We start from the raw sequence: 13,684 nt of genomic DNA, 5'->3' as shown, positions 1-13,684 counted from the left end.
TTTCCCCATCCAATTAAAATATGAACTTATTAGTATTGGAATAATGTCAAATCTCTATGAAATTGGTGGGTTGGAGCCATGTGTTACAAATCTAATTTAACTTTAGAAGAAAAAAGATTTACACATCTTATTGTAAAATGGATCATTTTGCTAAATAAAAATTGTCTATATATTAATTTCCCCATCTAATTAGAATTTGAACTTGTTAGAATTGGAATAATTTCAAATCCTTAAGAAATTGGTGGATGAGAGCTACCTGAACGGAATCTAATTTTTTAAATTTATTAAAAGTAAGTGCAACCTAACAAACTCAGTAACACACTACCATTGAAATAAAAAGCCTGAAGCAATTAGAATTCCAATTTTAATTTATTGCCTTCTAAAAGTGATATAAAAATTAAATCCATGTTAGCTTTTAACACTCATATCGCAATAGGTGCTATAAACCTCTATACAACTTGCTGGCTTGAGATTATTTGAAACTGGAACCTCGTTTGGCTGGAAAGGCAGTTTGAACCTGTTACCTGGACCAAGGGAGATCCAGGTTAATGCGTCAGTCAAGAGGCAGATCTGTCATGCCGAGATCTAAATATAAACACATAAGAGATGTAAATAGAAGTACGAACCCACCAGGTACGTCCAATGCCCTACTCGGCAATGTGGGCAATTGTTTTATGGTTTTTGCTCTCAGTCTCAATGCAGAATCCCTCTTAAAATGGTATAGAAATGATTTTGTGGACAAGAAGGTTGTGTTTCTATCTTTGCTTTTCCAAATAAAGTGGTCATCTGTTCGAACATAGTTATCTCCATGTCTAATATGTCAACAGAATCAGAAGGGTATCGAGCACATCACCCTCACCAGAACTGCTCCGCTAATACATCCTTACAATATAGGCACTCTTTTCGATGACGATTTCCCCGACGACGGTGTTAAATTCGACGATGCGGCGTTTAAAGTGAAAAAAATAAAGAAAATTACCAATCAAGATACATGTTATATGAAAATGAAAATCAAATTCCAAATAGTGGTAGCCAATCTAGAAGCTCTTACCCGCTGTCTGGTTATCTTGAAAAAAGAGTAAGTTGAGTAGCGCATAAAACAGCCCGCCTCGAGGCCTCGACCTTCAAACCTTGCAGGACATTTGAGTACCTGAGTCTGAGCTTGCATCAAGCACTCTTGGCAACTAAGATTGGTCAGTGAAGGCCAACACTGAGCGAGACCATATTTTTACAAGCGTTGGTTATGAGTTGCGTGGACAAGTCCTGGGCTCTTTCAAGGAATGTCTGTGGATCGCTGGAATTCGTGCCTGCACAATAAACGTAATTCCCAGGGTCCACATCCTGAGTATAAAAGGTATTATTCACATAGCGGAGAAGACAACCGTCGAAATGAATCCGAGCACCATTAGCTTCAGGACACACTGCTTTTGCTTCTCCCGCCGCTTCCTTCACGCACTGGGAGCACTCGCTGGCGTTCAAATACTTCCGGCACACAGCAAGACCATAGACAGGATCCGTTTTGCCAGAATCGATTTGCATTGAAGTAGCGAAGCCATCTGCAGAGAGATTTAAAAAGAGGGATTGCAAAACATTATCGAGATTGTCTGCAAACGCTGTAGCATTAACATACATGTGGGGGCTGCACCCTTTGCCCACCAATTTAGACTGGGGATCCTCGGCTGCAACACCGACTGCAATCATGATCGCCGCCATTATAAGCAGAAGTGGAAAACGAGCAAGTTCCGCCATCAGTCCCGACAATACCAATAACGTTTGCGATTGGAACCCAGCGTCGTCCTTATATCTCAATAACTTGGAGGACGACCTTATATCTCAATAACTTGGAGGACGACTGGATACCATTGAAATCAAATTTCCCCTCAAGGCAGACTTGAATGAGGGAGACGATCATTTAGAGAGGGGAAAACAACCTTCAAGTAGCATAATTGATTTTTCCTCTCAGATTTTTTTCTCTGTGCTTATTTATGGTCAATATTCAGATCTTGGGAGATTGAGTTGAGATGTGGAAATGATGACTGTTTTCTTAATAATTAAAAGTAAATATGTTGTATGATTTTAAAAGTTAGCAGTGAAACTAGTTGGTTAAAATTGACGGCATATTGGTTTCGCTGGAAGAAGAAAACAAAAATATTTTAATTTTCACTATATTACAAAAATAGTGTAGGTGACCAGCTATTTACATGTGCAGCTTCATAATAAATGCTTTTAGTTTTTCCACAAATTCTTAATTGAATAGTTTATCTCAAGAGCTAGAAGAGTTAGTTTCTAGAATATCTGTATAGTTTTTACTATTGTTTTTTAGGGCTATATTAAATGCTTTTAGTTTCTAGACAAATTCTTAGTTGAATAGTTTATCTCAAGAGCTAGTTTCTAGAATATCTATATAGTTTTTACTATTGTTTTTGAAGGCCTCCTATTCTAGAATGAAATGTTTTTCCCTCTCTCTCAGAAATATTGGCCCCTATGTAAGTTCCTTAAGAAATATTGGTTTCTATGTATGCTTTTTGTTGATGATTATGAGTGGGATTAAAATCTTCAATACATTATTTTTTCTTTCTCCCTAGCTCATTATCCCAAGTACACTTGTGAAACTTATCTATAACAAAATTTTTATGTCATTTTTGTTTGTGAGACACAAGTTGAGACAAATACCCTATTTACTAAACCATTTGATATTTTGCTACATCCAAGTCTTCTTTCTTTTGCACAATATGTCATTGAAGACAACCTTAGGCCATCTTGTCTCTTCCATTTGTTCAATTTTTTATTTTTTTAAGCCTTCTTTCTTTTACACAATATGTCATTAAAGGCAATCTTAGGCCATCTTCTTTCTTCCATTTTGTCATTTATTTTTAAATACCTTATGATTGGCTCCATAGCAATTGCTTTTGAATATTCTCAATTTATGTCCACTGTATGTGAGATGTACTACTAGCCCACAATTCACAACCTTAGAAAATCACCAAAATCACTAAAAGCCCAAAAGAAGTTTGAGTGTTTTTTCACTCCCATAAAAGCATAAACTATTTTCTTACCCACTAAAGTTATTTCCTTATTATAGAAGTCCCGGGCTAGATTTTTGTTAAAGTCAATTTTCAGGTATTTGTAATCCCCAACTTCTTCGAGAGTGTTTCTTTCAAAGTAGAACTTATGTTTTCTTTTGTTAGAGAAAGGTACTACTTTTGTTTGCTAATATTAACTTGCATCCCCACCTTTTTTCAAAATATTGCAAGGGAAATTAATTGCTCTTGCAAACCAAGAGCAAATTTAGCAATCAGAATAAGCTTTTATAACAAATTTGCACAAATAGTCAATCCCTTGCGAATTTACCCACTTTTCAAACTTTTCAATATATAAACCAAAATAGATAAACCAAAAAAGTAAGAGAAAATAAGCAACCTTGTTTGACCTCGATATCACTTCTAAATATTTTAAAAATACATACATAAATTCTTATTTTGACTTCCACCTATTCATACCGCTTATACACACCATCTAAAATTTGATAATAAGTACATTATAAATATTTGATAATAAACACACTACAAATATGATTAAAGATATGTAGGACCAAACCTCCACACAGAAATGATAAATATCAAATTACAATATAAGTAGCAGAAAATAAAGGGACAAGCGTGAATCTGAACTACATCAATCGAAGGGAGATTAAGAGACGACATTTATAAAATGTATATTTTGGTATCAATTTCAGTCTTAAGATAAGATAGTGTCAACAATATGGGATAGCTTTTGGTTTTATGACAATCAATTATTTATATTATATTAATTAATTCAATGTATATAAATGTTGATAGGTACTAATTTATAATTAATTTTAAAATATTTTTTTATAATAATTTTTTATTATAAAAGTTTAAAAATATAAAAGTTAATTTTATTAAAATTATTAGTATGATTTTTGTTTTGTCATTTAAGCCCATAAAATTAAGGGAATTATATCTGGCCTATGTTACATTAGCATTTAACACAATTGATTTTTTTCCCATGAAATTTTAAACCGGTGTGGCTTAGCATTACATCCCATCACCATCTATTCTATGCTCCATGGACTATTATTATTATTATTCAACATGTATAAAATAAAATATGAATGTAATCACTATATATTCTATGCTCCATGGGTTGTTGTTGTTATTGTTATTATTATTATTACTAAACATGTAAAAAATAAAATATAAATTTTCCACTATTTTTAATCATGAAGATTTATCTTCATTTTATTATGCAAATATTGTATGTCTAAATACCTTTTGTTACAATACCATAGGTTAATATGATGATTTATCAATACCACATGCTTATAAAACCATAACTCATTTCATATGAAACTTGTTCATGTGCTCATTTTTTTAATTAATCAAATTAATTAAAAGGACAAAACAGCTTAATTAATTTCGAGATAAATTTTAAAATTGATTTAAAAGACATAATATTTTAGAATATTTTTTATTTAAAATGCATTTTTGAATACATAGATAGATTCAGCGCCCTCGAAATTCTATAAATTAAATAACTTAAATTTTAAGAAATCTCTCTCGGATTTCGATTAAAAATAACCAGAAAATTTGTGATGAAATGAGTCACTTTGTCAATAAGTTAAACTATGCCAATATTAAATATAAATTGTTTAAATTTTTTTAGCTCGTAAAATATGATTTAAAAATTTTAGAAAATTTACATCTATGTTTTAACTCTTTGAATTATTATTTTAGAGAAAATAAAATGTAAAGTAAGAGATTTTTTAAATTGATTATTTTCTTTCGTAAAAGAATTTGAAGATTAGTGACTTTTATATTAATTAAATAACATTAAAACAAAATTCTATCTTTTGCTATAAATAGTGTTGTAGATATTTTAGGGGTGAAATTTGATTTATTTTTTCAAAAAATGATTAGTAGTCTTAACATTGTGGGTGGCATGCACCTCAATTTATCACAAATTATTGACATGAATTTATCATAAGAGCCATTAAGATAAAGAGACAATTATAATAATGATAAGTTAGATTTTGGTGGTAGAAAAATGATAGTATTTAATCAACGAATATTAAAATTATTGATTTAAACTCATCATAGAAATTTATTAGGAGAATAATTAGTTTAATTTTTAGTTATGATGTAATCAAATTTTATTAAATATCTAATTTTTATTTGGTTAGAATTTGGAGATTTTATGGTGAGGATTTTTAGCGTGGGAATATTCATTTTATTTTCTTATTTACCCTAAACTCTATACAATATACAGGATAGAAGTTTAAAAAAAATTATATTAATTTTTATTTTATTTTATACACGATAGAAGTTTAAAAAAAATTATATTAATTTTTATTTTATTTTTTAATATTTATAAAAGAATGATCATTAGTTTCCTCACAATATTTAAGATTGTATAGGTGTTTGATGGATGATTGTTGATTGTTTTTTTCCATGAAAGGACTTAGCACTAACGAGGTTCAGGGCTACTCGATAACAGTGAAATCAAATTTAGATTATAATGTTGAAATATGGTTTCCGGCATGGATTCCAATATCGAGAAGGTGTGGACAGTATGTGGAGTATTTGATATTGAGATGGTGTTGACAGTATGTATGCGGAGTATTCGATATTGAGATGGTGTCGACATTATTTTGTGTAGCTTTTTCTTTCATGAACATTGACTTTATATATATCTATATATATGCGGTGTATTCGATATTGAGATGGTGTCAACATTATGTGGGGAGATTATACTTGCGTGCACATTATTATGTGGGGAGATTATACTTGTGTGCAAATTGTGGGTAGCTTTTGCTTTTATGATTTACAAGAAAGATATATATATATATATATATATATATATATATATATATATATATATATACTTGATACTTGATGTCAAACGCGTTTTATCACGGGATTCTAACTGCGTGCACAATCCGGAAGGTTACACCGACATACTTGATATCAAAGGCGTTTTTTTATTAGGAAAAGGGTTTAGATAAATGGAATGACAATCAAGTCTAGGGGCCCGAATGGGGAAGATTCCTTGTATCTGTGACGGTGAATATGTGCGCAGAAACTATGAAAATTCGTTCTGGACCCCACAGCAGACTTTACGAGAGACATACGAATATCCTCCCCGTGAGATTAACTGACTCGGACAAATAGAGCATACGTGCATCCCTGGAACATGCATTTAAAAGTTGTAATAATGTGCCGACACTCAAATGAAAAGTCACAGCCACTCATGTCTTGATGTACTGCGTATTCGCTAAGCAACTGATGTAGTCCATTCCATTTTATGTAAAAAAAATAGAAATAACATAACCATTGGTGGGTTCTTGCCTACAAAAACATTGCTTTACCATTCCAGAAAAACCTATTTGACTCACGAGATATTAAAATTAAAAAACCTATTTGACTCACGAGATATTAAAATTATTTTGAAGTATTTATCACACTAGGAACTTTATTTATAATTTAAATCAATAAACCTACCATTACACTTATCTCAAAAATTTTCAAACATAATTACAAAATATTCAAAAATATGGACCTCTTTGTTTTATTAAATCAAATTAATTATATATATATATATATATATATAATAGTTAATCTTTATATTTTTTGTTTTATTATATGAAATTATATATATATAATTTTTATTAGGTTTATTTCTTTAATTTCATAATTTCAAAATGTTTTAATACATTTAAAATGAAAAATTACTTTGTACAAAATTTTTGTATATTTGAGAATTATAATGATTTAATCAAAGTTTTTGAAATTTTTGATCGACATATTTTTAACCAACAAATATAATCCATCCAATAATTAAATTATTCTACACTTATATAAATATGTTTACCATTATAGTTATAATAGAATTGAGAAACACCATATATATTTAGAATGGAATATTAAGAAAAATAAAATAAAATTCTAAAATATAAAATATATTAATTATATTAGCACTTTAACATATGAATTTCCTTTAAATTTTAAGATAATTTAAAAAATATAAATTCCAAATTAATTTTCTTATTTCCAATCAAATTTATTTTCATTCAAATGTAACCATTCAATAAGATCAAATTAACCTAATATATTTATATAAAATGAAATTAACACATGCATATAGATACTATTATAAAGTTAACTCAAATCATATCGATTACCTAAAAATAAATAATTTAATATGGTTACCTACACAAAGTATCGATGAAAATAAAACACAATAGAATTAAAACTACATCGCTTAATGCTTAATCTCAAATATAGACGAATTTGAATATGCACCATCTGAATGGCAAAATACTTACCACGTCTTCCTCCAAATGTGTTTGTGTGTCGCATTCTGCACCCGTGAAATCGTTAACGCTACACCACTAACTGAATTAAGGCTACACCACCAACTGAGCAAGAACTAATCGTTAAGGCTGCACCACTAACTGAGCAAGAACTAATCGTTAAGGATACACCACTAACTGAGCAAAAACCATGGAACAGCTGCCCACATTGCCAGATGGAGCATTGAAGGAAGTTAGTGGGGTCGTAGCTGGATTTAATCAAGGAACCTGGTGGGGTTGTAGAGGGTTTCAACATTACATTTTATTTTAGGAAAGGTTCTATTTTTTTATTTTCTATTTTCTTAATTATGTGAATGATGCGAGAACTGTATATCCAATAAGGGATGCTGTTACAAGATTTGTGTCTCACTTTAGTTTGGATGCATTTTGGGATAGGTTCTATTTCCAACAATTAGCTCCTATTATCAACACTTTCTTATGAAATTTGAATACCTAAAGGAAACTAAATGCAACGAAAACCTCCTAACATACACCTAAAAAAGCAATTCATTGAAAAGATATCATTGTTATATTTTTGGAAGGGTTTCATACTCATGTAGTCACAAGTTTAAACCCGAATAGATCCCAACCTTAAATATAATAAAAATAAGCATAGTGTTGCTATACCTCATCTCATTGGTTGAGGCTTTCCTTTTGTTCTTTTGAAATTGATGTTGATCCTATTATAGGTGACCAAACAATACATATGAAGGAAAATTCAAGTGCACCTCTTGAGCACTTCTGAATTTTTAACATATTACTTGCTTTGGGGCCATTACCCCTAATCCGTAGGTTGTTTATTTGTATCTAAAAAAGAAGAGTTGTTGAATGAGAGGAACACTTAAAGAAAAAGGCATAAAATGGTAAAAAGAAATAGTTATGAGGAAAGGTAGGTCTATGGTAAGTTCCATCCTTAAAGGCTTCTATATGCAAAACGTATTTCTCTTGAAACCCACATGATCATAAACGTAAAACCTTCACATTTACTAGACTTTGAAATTCATTTCATGAATTCTTCCCCCTTCCTTTTCCATGACTTTCCATCATATTTCCTATCTTTTACTTTGTGATCTAGAGAACACACTTTGTGTTAGAACTTGACACACCTATACGACCTAATTGTTTATCCACCTCAATAATACTTAGGAAAATTATAAAAGTAACCCTTGTAATGTATTTTTTTGACGAAATCAACAAGAGTAGGACACCATCTGGCACACCAATAAGTTGGATTCACCACATCAAGTGAACAGTTTGCATTGTGATCCATTTACCATGACTTGGGATCCATGACATCATAATGAGATACATTTACCTATTTTTGACCATACTTGATGAGATTGGGAGCTATGATATTTTCTTGAGAAACATGTCACGGCATTGGGATCCATGAAAATGAACCAAGTGATTACAAGAATGCCACATCATCACACATGTAGCATGGGTCACTTTGAGAGAGACTCCATACCCATTTGGATGCATTTCTCACATATTGAAATGTTTATTCCCCATTAGAGAACATGTAGGTTGTTTATTAGGATTCTGAAGCACATTTTAGAGATGGCTGTAATTACTTATGGTGGTTATAGGATAGAGGAATCAGAAATCAGTCTAGTTTCATTCTCAAGTGAGAGGAGTACAATTCTAACCGCTACCATTAGAACCCATAGGTCCCTATCTATACTCGTTCTGTAAAAATGGGTAAGTTACGATATTTGAAACGTGAATCTCTTGATACATAATAGTTCATTTTCACAATGCTTTCCAATTGAGATGCCTCTCAGGGGTTTTTTAAAAGCTACTATATTAGTTGAATGATGATGTGGCATTACCACCAATATTTTATTTTTATGAACACTATAGATGGGGATAATTATGTACCATGATGCATCCAATCCTTTATGTGATGTCTCATGTCTACGGGAATGTTATAACACTTCTAGAGGTGGTTAATTATTGTTTTACCCACTTCCTCACTAATGAGATTTAGTTATAGCAGTCTACTAGCCTTGGGCCCTTGCTTGATCATGTATTCTTTAATTTGAGGCTTTGCACCACATTGGAAGAAGGCACGGTTGAACTAGCCATCCTATACTGACACATATGGAAAGTTTGCTAATTTTTGGACCACGTTTTAGGGATGATCTAGTGTTGAGGTTGGTAAATGGGTCATTTATGTAATTTACCATAATTTTCTTCATTTTCTAACTTGGGCCACTTCTATTTTCAGATAGTTTTAGTAAATAACATAGTGTTACACTTGTAATGTGCAGGAAATTTTATTTATGTAACGAGAATGCCTCTCTTTTTTCCATTTTCTTGGAGATTAATGAAAAAATTAGCTTGAACAAATTTTGAGCATAAATAATATTTTTTAATGGTTATTTTCAGATATTGTTAAATGGATAGATTCAGATATTTTGTAGCATCGTTGAGGACATAAGCTACACCAAATCTATAAGGGTTCCATGCTGCAATTGAAACAAAGTTTAATATATAAATCTCTTACCGTTTACTTTGACTATTGAAGTTTCCCATCTTTGTCTTTGAAGTTGGACGTCTTAGGTCTCTAACCTTTTTCCTTGGCTCTCTTTCAATTTGACCTTGGTTTACATAGATATGGTTCTTCATCGATGATATGGAAGATCTAAAAGATGCTCAAAGTTTTAGAAAATGCTCAAAATTCAAAGTTCTCAAAAGCAGATGAAACTAAGCTCAATTTGTAGTGCTCATTGCTCTGGTTCCAATACAACTTGAACAGGGAAAATCATACATTGTATGCAAAATATATGTAAGGTCAAAGTTCAAGTTCAAATAGAGCCAAAAGTCAACGGTCAATGCTCGTGATCAAAGTCAAGATTCATGGTTCTAGTCGATATGTGGTGCCCTTAGGTTTTGACAAGTGTGAGTATAGTTGGTTGATGTGGACCAATGGAATTGAGCCACGTGGCCCAATTAGAGGGAGGCACATGGACCAATTCTGAGCCACCACATAGCCCTGTGGCTGATCCAATAATTTATAACCAATCGAACTAGAGGGGATGAGATTCGACATCCTGACTTGCTGGCTACAAATCATGTGGCTCACCACTAGGCCACCAAAGTTTCTTGTTAAACAATGGCAGAAATATATTATTTACAGAATGTCTACGCCATTTTTGGGGGAAGGGATATGGTGGTATCCCACCATATCTGCACAACATATGATAACTAACTCACCAAATATATCTGGTGAATGGAATATGGGTTAAAAATCGTGGTGGGTCTATGGACCACGCCACCATATCAAACTTAAGGTTTATCGAAATAATTCAACTGCCCAACCAACCCACCTATGTGTGTTTTTTTTAATAGTTTATAGATTTATTTTGTTTTAAGTTGCCGCCAGAGAGTATTTTTCACCTAATTCAACCATTCATATGCCAAATTAAGCATTTCAAAAGCAAAAACAAGGGTTTTCCAGTCTTTTGAATGCATTGGAAGCATTTTTTTGACAACTTGGAGCTTGTACATATATGTAATTGAGCATTTGAGAATATTAATAAGGCAGTCACACTAGAAACAAACTTGAAGATGAACTGAGGAGGGGCGAACTCCGTTATCAACTTGTCTTCTTTTTCTTGATTCTATTTTCAATCTTCGTTATTTTCTTTTGCTGCAAATTTTTATCAAGTTGATGTGTTTTCACAATTTCAATCTGTTGCATAAGATTACATAAACTAACTTGCAATTTGTTCAGTAATACCTTGCAATTTCAATTTTTGGATCAAATTTGGTAACATAGCTCTTGGTTGTGTGAAGGTTTGACAAGGATTGCAAGTTTTCATATGCTCACAATACCCAATCTCAAGAAAGGAGAAGGATCACTTGAAGAATTCAATCCTGAAATTGGCTCAAGAAGACCACCTTCCTATTCTTCTCAAACCATGACAAGTGAAGAAGATGATGATCTTTCTCCACTAGATAGAGAATTAAAAAAGGCTTTTCTTGACATGGATGACATGGTAAAAGTATTGGTTTACGAGAAGGAAATGCGATTGCAACATGAGACCTCTCTCCAACCAAGAGAGGAAGTTAATGGTTCTCATAAGACACCATATGGTAACGGTAATGGTAATCGTGGTGATGGTGGTGCTCCTCCTCCTCCTCCACCTCCTTTACCTCCTTCTTCACCATCTTCCCCTTCATCTCCTACTTCTTCACAAAAAGGACATAAAGGACATGCTAAATCCCCTTTAATTAAGCTTGATGTAAAGTTTGAATTGTCAATATATGATGGAGAATTAAATGCTAAAAAGTGGGATACTTGAGTAAGGAAAATTGAAGTATATTGTTGGATCCAAAACATTGATGATGATGTTACAAAAATCCAACTTGCTTCTCTTAGGTTGGGAGAAACACCTCTCATATGGTGGGAAGAAAAAACACAAGAAGATCTCAAGAAAAGTGGTAAGATTATTTCTTCTTGGAATGATTTTCTAGCTAATTTGAGAAAAACAAATTATCCATTGGCATATAAGAAACAAGAAATGATGAGATGGAAAAATCTTAGGCAAGCTAAGGGTCAAAATGTACAAAGTTATACTCAAGAATTTCGTAAGGAAACTTTAATTTTGAGGATTCCTTTAGATACAGGAGAGACACTTATGAAGACTTATATTGGTAGTTTACATAGCTATACTAGACACACTATTCTTATGCTTAACCCAACCAAGTTAGATGAAGTTTGTGTACAAGCTATGCATATTTAAAGTCGAGGAAAGAATGTGTGAGAATATACTTCAAAGAAACCATCCAAGCCATTTTCTGATAAGTCAAAGGGAAAGGAAAAGGAAAGGGGAAGAAGACAACCACTGTTAAGAAAGAGGAAACAAAGCTCACTTGCAAACATTGCAAGAAAGATGGTCATGATGAATACCATTGCTGGAAGTTGCATCCAGAATTGAGGCCAAAGAAGTTTGACAACAAGGGGAAACAAAAGACTATTACTACAACTCAACAAGATTTGGGATTCGATTCAGGTGAAGAAACAAAGGTCATGGCCATGGGAATAAAATATATATCTTTTAATGCAATTACTAGTTATTCTAATGAGTCCTCTGAATTTATAAATGATAAGAAAAGGAATGAACTTTTTCATATTAGAGTGGTCATAAAGCATAATAAGGTTGATACTCTTTTTGATAGTGGTTCTCAAGTCAATCTTATTTCTAAAGCAATTGTTAAGAAACTTAACTTAGAAACAACACCTCATGTTAAACTTTACCCTTTGGGTTGGGTATGCGATAATGCCAAACTACAAGTAACAAGACAATGTAAACTCAAGTTTTCCATCACTATTAACTTTGTAGATGAGGTTGTACTTGCTGTTGTACTTCTTGACATTTGCGGGATTGTCTTGGGAAGTCCCCATCTGTATGATCGAAAATCCATATTCTATCATGAGGAAAAAAAATATCATCTCTTCAAAGGAGGGATTGAATACATGGTAAGGGCACATAATAAAAAGATAAATTTATCTCTTGTTAATGCAGGATAAATGAAATGATTTATTAATGCTAGCAAGAATTATGTATTGCTAATTGTAAAAGCTAAGGTTATTGATAAGATTGAAGCCTTCTCAGGATGTGATCCTAAGCTTAATTATGAATTTAGTGAACTTTTTAATACTTATGGAAAGATGTTTCAAGAACCTGAAGGAATCCCCTCAAAAATAGGATTTCAACATGAGATTTAGTTATAGCAAGATGCTCCACTTCCTAATATTCACACGTACAAAATGTTAGTTTTTGAAAGCATGGAGATTAAGAAGCAGGTGCAAGAGTTTCTTGACAAAGGGGTAATCAGACAAAGTCCCTCTCCTTATGGGTATCCTATTGTTTTGGTGCCAAAGAATTATGACACATGGAAAATGTGTGTTAATTTTCGATATTTGAACAAAATCATGGTAAAGAATCACTATCCCCTTCCTCGTATTGATGATTTTCTAGATCAGTTGAAGAATGTTGTTTATTTCAGTAAGTTATATTTAATAAGTGGTTATCATTAAATTAGGATTGTTGAAAGTGATATTTGGAAAACTTCTTTTAAAACAAAACAAGGATTATTTGAATGGTTAGTAATTCCTTTTGGGATTTGTAATGCACCCGCAACATATATGAGGGTGGTGAATGATGTATTATGACAATTCCTTGAAAATTTTGTCATAGTCCACTTAGATGATATTTTGATCTTCAGTCTCAATCGTGAAGAGCATGTAAAGCAGGTTTTGGATGTCTTGGAAAGGGAAAAGTTGTATTTAAATATGTCCAA

The 13,684-nt window shown here is 32.2% G+C and overlaps 1 protein-coding gene across 1 annotated transcript; it reads right to left on the bottom strand.

Annotated features, from left to right (window-relative positions):
- Positions 1-341: 341 nt before the first annotated feature.
- LOC149183222 (antifungal protein ginkbilobin-like protein 2) lies at positions 342-1,993 on the bottom strand. The gene is made up of 2 exons (XM_089418687.1): positions 631-1,993; positions 342-524 (listed from the first exon to the last, which is right to left on the bottom strand). The coding sequence occupies exon 1, from the start codon at positions 1,747-1,749 to the stop codon at positions 1,195-1,197; it is 555 nt and encodes a 184-aa protein (XP_089274813.1). The 5' UTR covers positions 1,750-1,993; the 3' UTR covers positions 342-524; positions 631-1,194.
- Positions 1,994-13,684: the final 11,691 nt, after the last annotated feature.

Source organism: Pinus tabuliformis, chromosome 3_2, assembly GCF_031772625.1.
Source record: "Pinus tabuliformis cultivar Carrire ecotype Pingquan chromosome 3_2, CPIR1, whole genome shotgun sequence".
Classification (NCBI taxonomy): Eukaryota; Viridiplantae; Streptophyta; class Pinopsida; order Pinales; family Pinaceae; genus Pinus; species Pinus tabuliformis.
This window is presented reverse-complemented; position numbering and strand designations above follow the sequence as displayed.